Genomic DNA, 14,501 nt, shown 5'->3' with positions numbered 1-14,501 from the left:
AGAAGAAATAAAAAGCTTCTTAAATTTCAGCCATTTAACTGGTGCACTCTTGTTAAAAGAAGCGTGGACCACCAAGTACGAGCATTCCCCTTAAGGTAAGAGGTAGCTCTCCGAATCTTGGAGTGCTTTGAATAGCGTCCTCCCGTGAAAGCGATGTCAAACTGCTGTATAAAAGACAAAGCCTTCGAAGCATCTGAGTATCTTGAGAAGTATCAAACTTGATCGAGTGGCCACCTTCCTTAAACTCTCGGACTTTCTTGCTTTTATCTTCGAGAAAGTCATACTGGTTGGCTTTGTAAAAATTCTTCTTGTTCGCATAAAACTTCCGTCATCGGAATCTGAGCTGTCTGTAGACGAGTCCTCAGTAGAATTGTCAGTCTCTGGGCGAGATGTAGCCTTCTTTGCCTTTTTCTTGCCCTTTCCGAAGCTTTGTTTCTTGCTTCGCTTTTTACCTTTTCTGTCTTCTTCGCTCGAATCCGAGGAGCTAGAAGAACTATCAGAAGAAGAAGAAGAAGAAGAAGAACTGGGTAGGTCTTCAAACTTGACGTGCTTCTTCAATTACTTGGCCTTGTCAAATGTCGGCCGACGACCCAAATATCCCGGGAAGTCAGTGCCTTTCTTTTGCTTTTTGCCGTGCTTTTTGCCTTTCTTTTGCACGTTGAAAAGCTGAGCAATCCGTGCATCAACCACGTTCTCCAGTTCCTTCTCCGTATATTTCTTGGAGGCAGAAGGTTTCTTGAGAGCGGGTTTCGGGAGTGGTGTTGTGGTTCTCTGCCACTCCGTCTGTACCTCTTCCAAAGAGGTCTGGTTCATATATTTTGCCATCTTAGGGTCCTTGGCAAAATTGAGCATCATCTTTGTTGCATCGCCGATCAACTGGCGATGGTCCATCTCTCGCCGCTCCGCCTAAGTAGGCCAAGGCGGGCCATACTCTCTGTCGGAATCTTCGTTGTGATCCCAGCCCGCATCTCCAGATGCAGAGGGAGTCGACTGATCCTTGCATGAAGCCATAGGTGCCGCGGGAAAAAAATATTTCGGGGATCGGATTTCCCGTAGAAGAGAAATCGGCCGCTGATACCACTGTAATAGACTTGGACACTCCAAGTTGAGAATCAACCGCGACAGCACCAAATAACCACTTCAAAACAATTCACAGATCACAATAGATTTGCACTGGCCCGGCGGAGTTCCGTGCCTAGAGATATTGGCCCCAAAGACTGGCGCCCCTTTCGGTATTTCTTTTTATATTAATCAATCATCAAAGTACAAGAGAGCGGTTAGGGTTTCACTCTCAGACTCTGCATCCAGATGCTATGAGAAGTGAGGCCCTCACCACTAATTTAAATGTACAAGGGATGCCCAAAAGCAGAGCCCCAAAAGCTTTTAAAATAAAAAGCATCAGTTCTCTCTCTCTCTCAGAGAGTCTTTTTAAGCAAAATTCTCATCGCTTATCATTTTCCAATTTTTTTTTTCTTTTTCCTTTTCAGCCTCCGCGATTTCCGGAAATTAGGGTTTTTGGCAAAAATTAGGGTTTGCAGGAATTTTAGGGTTTCCGGCAGAAATTAGGGTTTTTGCTGTCCGCCACGTCATCACTTTGTGACAGAACCTCCCCAGGAAGTATTATGTGTTCGAATGATCAGTCAGCACGCATTGTTCGAGTGTTTCATTCGTGATCGTTTCCTGTATTTTAGTTAGCGTTTTTATGTGATCCCTTTTGATAGGCATGCCGTACTGCACGTTGAGCACGTTTCACTCATGAATGAGCACGAATGTATACGGATTTCTCATGACAAGCTGAAAAGTATGCACTCCAAGAAGTCACAATCCATGTCTCTCCCTTGGCATGACACAGTTTTTGAAAGAGCATAAGAAGGATTGAGCATCAAGCATAGGCATTCCCATTGTGTTTTGCCACAGTTGATTTGTTACCATATACATGTGGTAGTGATGTGTGTGAACACACTAGGACCGCCGGGGCATTTTTTCCCTCTTTAGGAGGTTTTTCCCCCCGAGCATTGTATATACGCCCATCACTCTAGGGCTATCTATCTTTCCATTGCACATTAAGTAACACACTCTCTATTGTGTGCCTTGAGCTTCCTTGGTCTTCTCCAAGCGTGTGCGTTTCTTTGCAACCCTAATTCCAACAATTGGTATCAGAGCAGGTTATGTCCTCCCGAGCTTAGTCGCCAGCTGCTCCAGCACACGCTTGCTCGCTTTCTCCGATTACAGTGAGGTTTGGCGAGCGTTCGTACAGGTAGGTCTGCACATGCAATTTCGTCATTTTGAGTAGAATTTCTGTCAGTGCCGTTTTCTGCATAGCAGGTGCCTTACAGTCTTCTGCGGTTTGTGCTATATAGCACGTGTTGTTCCCGCTCCGTTTCTCCTATTTTCGGGCAGTTTTCACATCAGGTGCAGCATTTACCATGGCTGCCAACAACACAGATGTCTTCAAGATGTTTGCTGCTGAGGACAGGTTGGATGGGGACAATTACCCTATGTGGGCTTATATGATACAACACCTTCTTGTGTCAAAGGGCGTCTGGAATATTGTGCAGGGCATTGATGTACGTCTTGGTTCTGAGGATGTAGGCGATGTTGAGGATGTTGCAGGTCTTGCTGCAAGGATTGCTGCTATTAGAGTTGTTTTTCCTACGGCAGAACAAGCTGGTTGGGATGTAAAGGATGCGCAGAATCATGCATTGATTGTGTTGTTTGTGAAGCGCACCATTGTTCTCATATCTGTTCAGCAAAATCTGCAAAACAGGCTTGGGATATTCTAGCAGGTCTTTATGTAAGCGGCAATGAGGCTAAAATTGCTTTGTTGCGTAAAGAGCTGGAGTCGAAGATTATGCATGAGGAAGATGATATGGACACTTTTCTTGCTGGTGTCAAGGATATCAATGAGCAACTTATTTCTGCAGGTGAAGTCATTTCAGACAGTTCCCTTTTGCACACTGTTCTTGATGCCTTACCAGATTCTTACCAGACTTTTGCTAGTACTTGGAGACTTATGATCCAAGGAAATCCAGAAGTTGTCAAGTTTGATGCATTATGCACATTCCTGTTGCAAGAGTCACTTTCCAGAAAAAACAGGACTAGACATCGTGCAGTTGAAGAGGCTTTTATTGCTTCTCAAAGAAAGGGCGGTAACAGTAATGCAGCCACTTCTTATCGTTCTGTTGCGAGTGGCAAAACTTTTGTTCCTAATGCTTCTGCTGGCAGCAATTCGTCTGGAAATTCTGGTGATAATGGCAAAAAGAAGATGCGTTGCCATTATTGTAAAGCTAATGATCACTTGATCAAGTAGTGTCCTAAGTTGAAGGCCAAAGAGGCTAAGAAGAAAGAGGGTGGTTCCACTGTAAATGCTGGTTCCACTACAAATGCAGCCATTGTTGAGTCTTCTGTGAAAGGAGACTGTGTTGTTGATGTTGATGCAGAATGGTCTTTTAGTGCAGAGTACACTTACAATACTGCTGTCCATGATACATGCTTGTTAGTTGCTGCAGATTCACATGCGGTATTTTGACAGTGGTGCTACAAAGCACATTATCTTACATCGTGAATTATTCACCTCTCTTGAGTCTGTCTCTCATGGGAATTCAGTCACTTGTGCTAACAATGCCTCTTATCCGGTTCAGGGAGTTGGAAAGATTGTGCTTACTGCTGCTAATGGCAGTTCTTTCACACTTGTTGATGCACTTTATGTACCCGGGATCAAGAAGAATCTTTTGTCTGTATCTGCACTTGCTAGACTTGGACTTGTAGTCAAATTTTTGGATGACAGATGTACAGTTTATGATCTCATTTTTGGTGATGAAATCGTTGCATCTGGGCTTTTGTGCCGTGGGCTGTATAAGCTCACTTTGTATGACAAGTGTGGACAAAATTTTGCAAATGCAGTTGTAGATTCAAGGGCTATTTCAGATGCAAAACTTTGGCATGCACGTTTTGGTCATCTGAATTTTGCCAGTTTGTTGTGTTTGCAGAAATCTGATATGGTTGCTTCTTTGTCGCCTCTTGAAGCACCTGTCAAACATGTTTGTGAAGGCTGTATTTTGGGTAAGATGCAGCGTTCTAAGTTTCCAAAGGATGGTTCAGTTCGGGCCACATGCAGGTTGCAGCTTGTGCATAGTGATGTTTGTGGGCCCATGCAAACTCCGTCCTTGGGCAATTACCTTTACTTTGTGACTTTCATTGATGATTACTCCAGGCATGCATGGGTATTTCCGCTTAAAGCGAAGTCCGAAGTTTTTATGTGCTTCAAACAATTTCTGGCTATGGCTGAAAATGTCTCGAAATGTACTATGGGCACCCTCCGTTCCGATGGAGGGGGGGAGTATATGTCTCATGAATTCAATGCATTTCTGGCTAGTCGTGGGATAAAACCAATGTACAGTGCCTTATACATTTCAGCAAAATGGTGTTGCTGAGAGGAAAAACAGGTCACTTACGGAAATGGCACGATGTATGGTCAAAAGTCAAGCTTTTCCGCATTCTTTTTGGCTTGATGCCATCATGTGGGCCACTTATGTACTAAACAAGTGTCCTACGAAAGCTTTGCAGTCTATTTCTCCATATGAAGCATGGCATGATAGAAAGCCTTCTATTGAGCACATGCGTGTTTTTGGCTGTTTGGCATATGTTTTGGTGCCACAAACACAGCGCAGAAAATTGGATGATAATGCTGTCAAATGTATTTTTGTTGGTTATAGTGCTGAAAGCAAAGGTTACATGTTGTATCATCCGCAAACAAAACGTATTCTGGTTTCACGGGATGTAGTGTTTGTGGAAGATTCTGTTCAGTCCTTGCTGTCATGTACTAGAGATAGTAATGTAAGCTCACAGGACATTTATGACACTTTGTTGCCTCTTTTCAGTGGTGGAAATACGAATGTAAGTTCCAATGAGGCAAATGTACAGCCTATGGGCGGTTCTGAAAATGTTACAGACCAGCCTATTACTGATGCAGATGTACATGATGTACTTGATGAGGAAAGGGCTGAAAATGAGCAGGCTAGAGGTATGCCAAAATGGTTGGTGCACACTTTGCGTGACAGTAAATTGGATGCACCTTTGTCTAGTCGTACTCGTTCAGGCTCTCGCCATGCATTTTATGCATCAGATTGTTATGCTTTGGCTGTGTCTAGCTTACATGATGTTGAGGAGCCTTTGTCTTTTGATGAAGCACATAATTCATAAAATTGGATGGCTGCCATGCAATCAGAATATGATGCACTTATAGAAAATGACACATGGACTTTATGTGATTTGCCTCCTGGCAAAAAGGCCATTGGTACGAAGTGGGTTTACAAGTTGAAACGCAAGCCTTCCTTCCCCCGACATGTACACACCCGCTACGGTGTGACATCGTCTTCAGGTTGTTGCCATGCCCGTACGGTGGGCTATTCACGCTAGGAGCTTGAGTACGTGGAGATCTATCACGATAGATCCGAGATCCATTGGCTGCCCAAGTTTGCTCGCGGTTGTAGACATGTTCATCACCCGATTCACCTTTTCGGTTGCACCTTTGACAATTCAGAGGGGGTCCTTGGAGGGGGTTTGGGACCCCATCTGGTGTTAGAAGTTCTCTCTCTCTCTCTCTCTCTATCACTCACAGAACCTTCAGTCATAGTATCTCTTTTTTCTGTCTCTAGTCTATGCCATATCTCTCTCATGAACTAAAAGGAACCTTGAGTACGCATTGAGCACTCAACCTAAGTTATCACCATAAATCACTTTTGCTGCACATTACAAGCCTAGTATTTTACTGGAATATGATTTTGTTAGGGGTGTAAGGAGCTGTTTGAAGTGCAAAACTATTTCTGCTATTTGTACACTATGTGCCTGTTTTATTGTGCTGATCTGGTAGGTATATTTTGTGTTTCTCGCATCTTAATGAAGCAAATTATGGTGAACTTTGAAGATTCAAGGCAACAGATGCCAATCGGTTACGTCAAGAGTATAACAGGCTGGTGGACGGCTTGGCACAGCAAGGAAACCTCCGTGGTATGCAGGACTTGACTTTTGTAGGTTTTAAAAATCTTCCTATGTGTAATGAAGGAATAAAGGCAAGAATAAAAGCAAATAAGGTTGATTGCTTTTAGTCTGCAAACCTTGTTAACTTTCTGTACCTTTGTTTTATACAGCTTCAGATACTTGGTTATCAAATCCTACTTTACCAGATGATATCTTGAAAGAAGCAGTGCCTGGAAGTATTCGGAGGGCAGAGCACTTTCTTGATGTTCTGAAGCGGTTATTGGATTATTTGAAACACAGGCTCAAAGCTGATAAGGTTGAAAGCGAAGGTCCAACTTCATTTGTGATGTCATTGAACACGCAGACGCTGATAGATCAGAAGACGCTGAAATTTTGTCATGATCGCTTGCACTCTCTTTTACTTACTCTTGAGATAACGGACACTGATGAGTTTCTGCACATACAGACAGTTTGTAACTTTGCCACCCTGGTTGGCACATACAGCCGAGGTTTCGCTATCATTATTGAGCCCTATGATGAGCGGATGCCTCATATACCTGATCCTGTTCTGCAGGTCATTAGATCTTTTAAGCAGTGCTTGTCAAATCTTAAGAATTTCCTACTTTGCAGAGTCAGAGAGCTTAATACACATTCTTTGTTTTGGACCTGCAGCTTAGTTGTCTCGATGCATCTCTCGCAATCAAACCAGTTTTTGAGAGGTTTCAATCTGTAGTTATAACTTCAGGAACGCTGAGTCCTATAGATTTATACCCAAAGCTTCTGAATTTCAATCCGGTAATCATTCAAAGTTTTGCAATGTCTTTGACAAGGGATTGCTTATGCCCGATGGTTCTTACGCGAGGCAGGTAATTAGGTGCTCTCATGTGCTTCCAAATTCCAATACTAACATATTGGGATCATACATATAACCTCACCACATGCTCCATTGAACAATCAAGTTCTGTGTACACATAGACGACCATTCTTTAGTAACGTGTGCATGCTCATGCATGTATGACTCTGTATTTTCTTGAACATGTTTGGGTCATGTATCAAACAGCACGAGTTTTTGCATAAGCACCTACATGTATAAATTAGCTAGCTACCTGGTAGCTATAAAGGTTAAGGTTCTTGATAGTTGTCTGTGTATGTATTATCATATTCATCTAAGAGAAGTTTCCAAGCGTGGAAAAGCCAAACCTCTTCTGATCTTGTTTCTCGTGTTTGATTCTGCAGTGACCAGCTTCCTGTTAGTACAAAGTTTGATATGCGGAGTGATCCCGGTGTTGTTAGAAACTATGGGCGTTTATTGCTAGAGATGGTAGCTGCTGTGCCTGATGGAGTAGTTTGCTTCTTTGTCAGTTATTCATACATGGATGGAATTGTAAATAGCTGGAATGAAATGGGAATTTTGCAGGTAAATCATCTCTAGCTAAATCCAAGTTTCTTGTTATCCAGAACATTGCAGTTCTCCAGCTTTAACTAGAACGTGATAATTGTTGAGACATCGGAATATGAGTGTCGACACTCTCAAGCTTGTCAATGATTGTTGATGTATCTGTAATTGCTTATTGCAGCAAGTAGATCTTTCAACATGTAATAATAGTAACCATTTCAATAATCCTGCGGAAGGAAAATCAAGCAAGTTTCCATTAGGGCAAGGAAAGGCTGTATACATATGGTGGCTACCTGTCCTCTCTCTCTCTCTCTCTCTCTCTCTCTCTCTCTCTCTCTCTCTCTCTCTCTCTTTGTATCAGATCCACCACATTGTAACTTTCTGGTCTCATAGGTCACTTTGGCCTTTTGAAGACGTTAATATAACATTTCATTTCATTTCATCTCTCTCTCTCTCTCTCTCTCTCTCAGGTATCACTGATGGATGGACATGAATGGAGAGGCCTCTAGTCTCTATGATTTCTCGGATTATTAGGGCTAAGGCTTCAGTGCCACATGACATTATTCGAGCCGAGCTAGCTGCTCCTCCCCTCGTGGTCGAGGCACTTACCAGATCAGTATCCTTTATGCACAGTTTATGGGACCTCCCCAGAGACAGATATGTCGGCTGGCCCTTGAGTCCTCCAAACAGCTAGCGCTGCAAGGTGATACAACACGTTGGTACGGGCAGATGACATCATGGTTTCAATTACATGGGTTCAACATGGACAGATTGCCCCGTTCCAGTACTCTTTGGATGCACCTTCCTTATCTATCACACGGACATAGATCACTAGACTCATACGTCAAGATCTGATTCGGCTAGATACTAGGAGCACATGGATACAGCCAATACAGGAGTTGGGCACGAAGATGGCTTTCTATAGAGAGCATCTTCTCCAACCACGGAGGACAGATTTGTGACGATGCCTGGATACATGGATACACACTTATCTCATGGGATACGGTGTGCTATTGGCCAGATATACACATCCTCGCATCAGCTTCACATTAAGACTGGTAGATTTCGAGGAGTACCAACAGAGGCCAAGATATGTCATTTCTGTCATATTGAGCCAGAGAGAGAGCTGCACTACATATGTCACTGCCCTGTGTACTATGAGATATGTGGCCGCTTTCACTGCTTGTTCTGAGAGGGTTTCGGACCACTTCCTAGAGTCATGAGATACCCAAACCAGAGATGCCTAGGCCTGTTTTTACTCGAGCTGCACAGACACAGGGAGAGATTGCTGAGGACATCAGGGGAGAGCCAGTCTGAGAGGCAGATCACAGATTTCTTTACACCAGACAATGAGCAGCGAGAGGAGTCCTCACCACAGCAGAGCTCAGCTTCAGATCACATCCACACCAGAGATACGTTGATCGATCAGGCGATTGAGCTAGGGAGATCCAGACGACCACAATCACGGGGGACTTCCTTTGACCCCCCCCCTCCCCCCCCTTCAACCCCTTTTTTTTTGGTTGTACTTAGACATTGTACTATATTCACCACTAGTAACTTTTTTGGTACTTTGGCCTTCTGTAGACATTAATATATCATTTCATTTCTCTCTCTCCAACGGCACTCATACGAGCCGCCATTGCCCGGGACCCACCCATGTACCATATCCTACACCCCAATATCAATATAGGATGGAGCTAGCTAGATAGACTGTTACTTGTTTTCATGATTGTACTACCCAGAGCATATAGACATGCATCTATGGCCATAGTGATAGAGCTCCATCTCCCCTCCCATGTATCACAGCCCCCATGGATCCCCCCTTCACCACCCCTTCCTTAGCCTTCCACCAGTCCACATAGAGGTTTTATTTCACTATCATGTGGTTATTTTGTGTCTTTTGTCTTTTACCTATAGATGGAGGACATACAACCGTGTAATTTTGATTTGTCTTATAGGCCGATTTCGGCCTCTCAAAGACCTAAAAATATTTCTTTTTTTTGCAAAAGAAAAGGGGTTTGGTACCCTTTAGTAATATATTATTTGAACTATAGGTCCGAAGGCATTACATCAGTCTGTAGGCACACAAACAAAACAGATCTGATAGTGAAAAAAGCCTTGAGATAATCAACAACCACAAACCATAGGGGAAAAGCTACCAGTGATACAGGGTTACAAAAGATGGGTGATACTACAAAAACTAGGAGCAGGGGAATAAGGTAAGAAAGTAGGGGAGAGCCGAAGTAGAAAAAGACCTCCTAGACTTTGACAAGAGGCTGAAAACTCCACCAAAGAATCTCCAATATCAAGCTCTAAGTCTCCAAGGCTCTGTGTAACAGGCTTGGACACTCCAAGCGAGAAATCAATAGCAACACACGAACAGAAACTTCATAATCATTGAACTTTGATAGAGAGAGAGAGAGAGAGAGAGAGAGAGAGAGAGAGAGAGAGAGAGAGAGAGAGAGAGAGAGAGAGAGAGTCGACATGGTTGGACGTAGTTCCGTGCCCAGAGAGATTGGCCCCAAAGGTTGGCGCCCCTTTATTTCTTTTTCATTAATTATTGCAAAAAGTACAACTCCTGCGGGTCCTCAGCTTTTAGACTCTGCGTCCAGATGCTCTGAGGAGTGAGGCCTTTGGGCTCCTTTTATTCTTACAAGGGATGCCAAAAGCAGAGCCCCAAAAGCAGTTAAACTCAAAAGCAATGACTCCCAAAAGCAACTGGCTCCAAAAACTGCCAAAAACAGCCAGCGTAATTTTCGGAATTTCGTACAGTATGCTACGTCAACATGTCAGTGCAAAAAGCGGAAATTCGTATTGTTGGTCCACGTGGCATGTCAGCACGAATTTAGGGCGTCCGTACAACTACCGTACATCTTGCCATGTCATCTGCCCGTGGGTGGTCATGCCACGTCATCAATTTGTGACATACCCCCCTCTTGAAAGAATTGTACTCGCCCTCGATTACGCCTGCAAAACAGATAGAGGCCGTAAACGAGTTCAGTAGACACTGACTCTAAGTACCGACGCACCAAACGACACATCTAGCACTTCTACAAAGACGGCAGTCACATCACTTCACATGACATTACATGACATCACATGACAGATCAAATCAATCACAGAAAAATTAATTTCAAATCTCAGACCATGACTGCCAGGAACGTATTTAGCAATTGCATCTAGATCCATCCTCGACCTCACTGATGTCGGATTAACTAATTCTTATTGCGATCATGTCTAAAAGATTCTCAAGACCGAAATGCTTCAGTCATTTCGTCTTTCAGTCCTGCACTCAAACACAGCCACATGTTAGAGTGTTCGTTAATCAGAATCAGTTCTGGGAATTCCCATGTCGAAGTACCACTTTCATAAAGTCATCCAATAGAATACTGTCAGCCCATCAATATCCTTGAAATCCAAAGGAAAATTTGTGACTTTATTCTTTCTAGGTAATCTGTGACAAAGGAGCGGAGTAACTCCTCTCGCGCAGTCCTGCCTGCACTAGATTCAACTTGCGGATCTCCGGGAACTCTTGGAATAGCCAAAGCTAGACCAAAAGCGTCAAGGTAAAGTTTCAAATCTGAGGGGAATCTGCTAGGTCCTCCTTCTCCATCCACTTCGCATTCAATGCCGGATAGTTCTTGACTAAGAACTGCTGTTCACTTTACCTTTCCTAGGGAGCCAATATATGTTCCAGATCCTGTCGTAACCAAGAGAGAATCACTTAAAATACTTCACAACTTTAATATCATAGTTCACTTTGGTCCACATGGCCCGGCGTAGTTCCATGCCTAGAGAGATTGGCCCCAAAGACTGGCGCCGGACGTCCCTTTCAGTATTTCTTTTATATTAATCTTTGAGCAAAGTACAATTCCCGAAGGGTCCTCTGCTCTTAGACTCTGCGTCCAGATGCACTTTGGTCCACATGGCCCGGCGTAGTTCCATGCCTAGAGAGATTGGCCCCAAAGACTGGCGCCGGGCGCGCCTTTCAGTATTTCTTTTATATTAATCTTTGAGCAAAGTACAATTCCCGAAGGGTCCTTTGCTCTCAGACTTTGCGTCCAGATGCCCTGAAGAGTGAGGCCCTTGGGCTCCTTTTATTCTTACAAGGGATGTCAAAAGCAGAGCCCCAAAAGCGTTTAAACTCAAAAGCAACTGGCTCCAAAAACTGCAAAAAACAGCGAGCATAATTTTCGGAATTCCTTATAGTAAGCCATGTCAGCATGTTAATGCGAAAAGCGGAAATCCGTAGTGCTGGTCCACGTGGCATGTCATCACGAATTTCGAGCGTCCGCACAGCTTCCGTTCAGCCTGCCACGTCATCTACGTGTCCGCGGGTGGTCATGCCACGTCATCAATTTGTGACACTGTGTACCATGACACATCTCAATAGGAGGAGCATCACCACCGCAAATATACTTTGCATAAAAAATCCAGGAGAAAGAAGGCCTCTACTAGGCTCCACCTATCCTAGGCATCTATCAATAGGGCTACGATATTCTTCAACCTGAAAGCAGAGCAAATTTGAAGAAGAGGTTGGATTCCCCCACAAACGCACTATCCCACTCCACCTATCCAAGCGTCGAGGACGTGACAATTGCTAACCTTAGTTGTTGGTTTCTTTCCAATGATTTTTGTTTAATTTTTGAGACCCTCTTTTTGAAGTTGCAAATGGTCGGACATTGGATGGCCAGTGCCAACGGTAGTTTCACCCGTTGACGGGAAGTTGGTCGGCACTGGAATTCGTAAAGTAAAAGGATGTTTAGGCTCAGTTCAAGATCAAGTAGGTCCCCCCGTCGCACTTAGCAAGTTGGTGGATACTAGGAAGTGCACTCAATAAAGGCGTCAGGTCAAGGTGGGATCACCAACAGAAAGTATCCGACAGTTGGGCCACATTGCACTTTTGGATGCGGTTCCAATGAGGATAGATGGTCAGAAGACCAGTGGGAGCCTAATGGAAGCTTCCCCTAAAATTTAGAGAACTGCTGTTTTGAGCCATGAAATCTATTCGCGTCATTAGCTTCAGAATGACAAGGGGAACACTTTATTACTCTGCTTGAAAGTCAACTGATGCACAAGTTGAGAGATTTTTAAGCAAGAAGCCCAATGCGGGGAAATTGCATGTATGAGTGCCAAGTGGCACTTTTTGGCCAATTTACCAAGTCTGGGAGAACAAAACTCGTAACTGACTTTTTGGAGCAGTTTTGGAGGCTGATAACTCTGATTTTCAGCCATTTCTCTCCATTTTTGAGCTTCCCATGACTTTACTTAGGTCCAAGGAGCTCATTTTTAGCATTGGAAGGCATCAGATGCGTGTTTACAAGGCTGTTTTGCTGCGATTTCAGCGATACGCAGGTTTTGGCAGCCATGGAAATCTTCCCCTTTTGCATCTATTTGTTCACAGATGCATTACAGGTCAAGGGAAGAAGAGGGGGCGCTCGATTTATGCTGGGGGGATGCTTCATTGAGAATCTGTCCCAGGTTAAGAGCTATGGAGTGCTTGCTTTCCTCTCTATGTACACTGTGGTGCTAGGAGTGATGCCCTGCACACTACACACTGCTCTCTCTCTCTCCCCTACGTGCAGTTATGTGATGCTCCACAAGGGCTCTTCATTTGACTGACGTACAGCTATGTGGTTTCATGCTTTTGTGCTGAGGCAAGAGCCTCCTTGAGCAGGAAGAGGGGTAGCTAACTGCTACTTCAAAGCAGGCACCGGTGAGGGTCATAACCTCACCGTACAGGAGCGCTGTGTATGCGCTGTAACTTGACTTTTTTTCAGCCATATGGACGCCAGAACCATTGGGAACAGTGCCCCATTGGCAAAGGACAGTTTGGGACTGTTTAGGGTTGAAAACAGGGCAAAAACCAGTAAATACAGCGTGCTGAATTTCATGTTTTGGGCAGAAATCAGAGGGTTTATGCCAGTGGAAGTGAGTTCTAGCAGGGGAATTGGTTTCGCGCAAGTTTTGGGGTTGTTATGTTGCCGAAATTTGGCCAAAACAGGCGGTATCTAGTTGGATACAGTTAAAGGATTCCCAGGTTTCTTCTTTGTAAAGAAGAAACCTGGTAAAGAAGAAATACCGAAAGGGGCGCCAATTTTGGGGCCTACAGGTTGTCGGCGTCTGCTCGGATCATTCTAGCTTCCGAGCCGTGTGTGTGCTCAAGTGTTAATTCCCGTCACAGGTCCCCTTTTGCAAAGTGCTGTGTGCGTGTGTGTCTAAAGTAAAGAATCTCGGGTGAAAGCTAAAGCCTACCGCCCTACTGGCCGATTTCATGGTTCCATTGCCGGGACATTAATCACTTTTTCCTTAAGAAGTGAGCCTTGGTTGTTTTGGGTAAAGACACAGAGTACAGGAATGCGGGATTATACTGAGGCCCACAAAGGGAAGAGCATTATGGAAGAGGGTTCCTCTTCACAGGACAAACTGGAAATTCCGCATGTTCGCCCTCCCAAAAAGTGGTCAAATTAGGGCTGATTTTCTGTTGCGTTTTTAGGGTTTGCAAGTATGAACCAAGATGAGATAGGGAGAGGTCTCACAGTGGTAGATTGACCACTAGATCTCTTGTGGGATTGATGTGGGTCTACCAAGTGGCACGTTGCTCGCCGATTTTCTGAGGCGATTGCTTGGATTCTTAGACGCATTGGTAAATCATCTTGAAATTTAAGCTTACTTGGTTGTGGGTAGCACGCTACAGTGCTGTGGAATTATGCTCGTTTACAGAGGCAAGAGCCTCTTGCACAGGTAAAAAGTTAAGGGACAGGTTGCAAGATGCTATGTGGTGAAGTTCAAGAACTATCCACCTATGGATGGAAAGTGGATGGAAGAGCACGAACTGTCAAAGTCACCAAATGTATTGCACCTTTACCTTGAGGTCTTTGGGTTACAACCTACTTATGCCCCAACCAACGTGTGCAAAGGAGGGATAGTTATAGAGCTAGCACACCAAATGTACATATGAATTCAGTGTAATAGATGGAAATGACAAAAGTATGAAGGCCTCATTAAGTCATTTGTATCTATGTGTTACGACCTTTCTTACGATGATAAAAGAGTGCTAACAACACAAGATCATCAGTGGCATGTATTTATGGTATGCAATCGAGGACGTTTGCGATTTCAAGAG

General features: G+C 44.0%; 1 protein-coding gene across 2 annotated transcripts in view; it reads left to right on the top strand.

The window, feature by feature from the left end:
- The window catches only part of UVH6 (RAD3-like DNA-binding helicase protein), a 60,422-nt gene that overhangs the window by 17,542 nt on the left and 28,379 nt on the right, over nt 1–14,501 (top strand). For both annotated transcript variants that reach the window (XM_086487367.1, XM_086487366.1), the window contains exons 2-5: nt 5,927–6,009; nt 6,150–6,553; nt 6,652–6,845; nt 7,216–7,396. In XM_086487367.1, coding sequence (XP_086343493.1) covers nt 5,927–6,009; nt 6,150–6,553; nt 6,652–6,845; nt 7,216–7,396 — 862 coding nt within the window. The remainder of the gene's footprint in view (nt 1–5,926; nt 6,010–6,149; nt 6,554–6,651; nt 6,846–7,215; nt 7,397–14,501) is intronic.

The sequence above is a fragment of the Adiantum capillus-veneris genome, chromosome 17, assembly GCF_014529385.1.
Source record: "Adiantum capillus-veneris isolate H3 chromosome 17, ASM1452938v2, whole genome shotgun sequence".
In the NCBI taxonomy this organism is placed as follows: domain Eukaryota; kingdom Viridiplantae; phylum Streptophyta; class Polypodiopsida; order Polypodiales; family Pteridaceae; genus Adiantum; species Adiantum capillus-veneris.
This window is presented reverse-complemented; position numbering and strand designations above follow the sequence as displayed.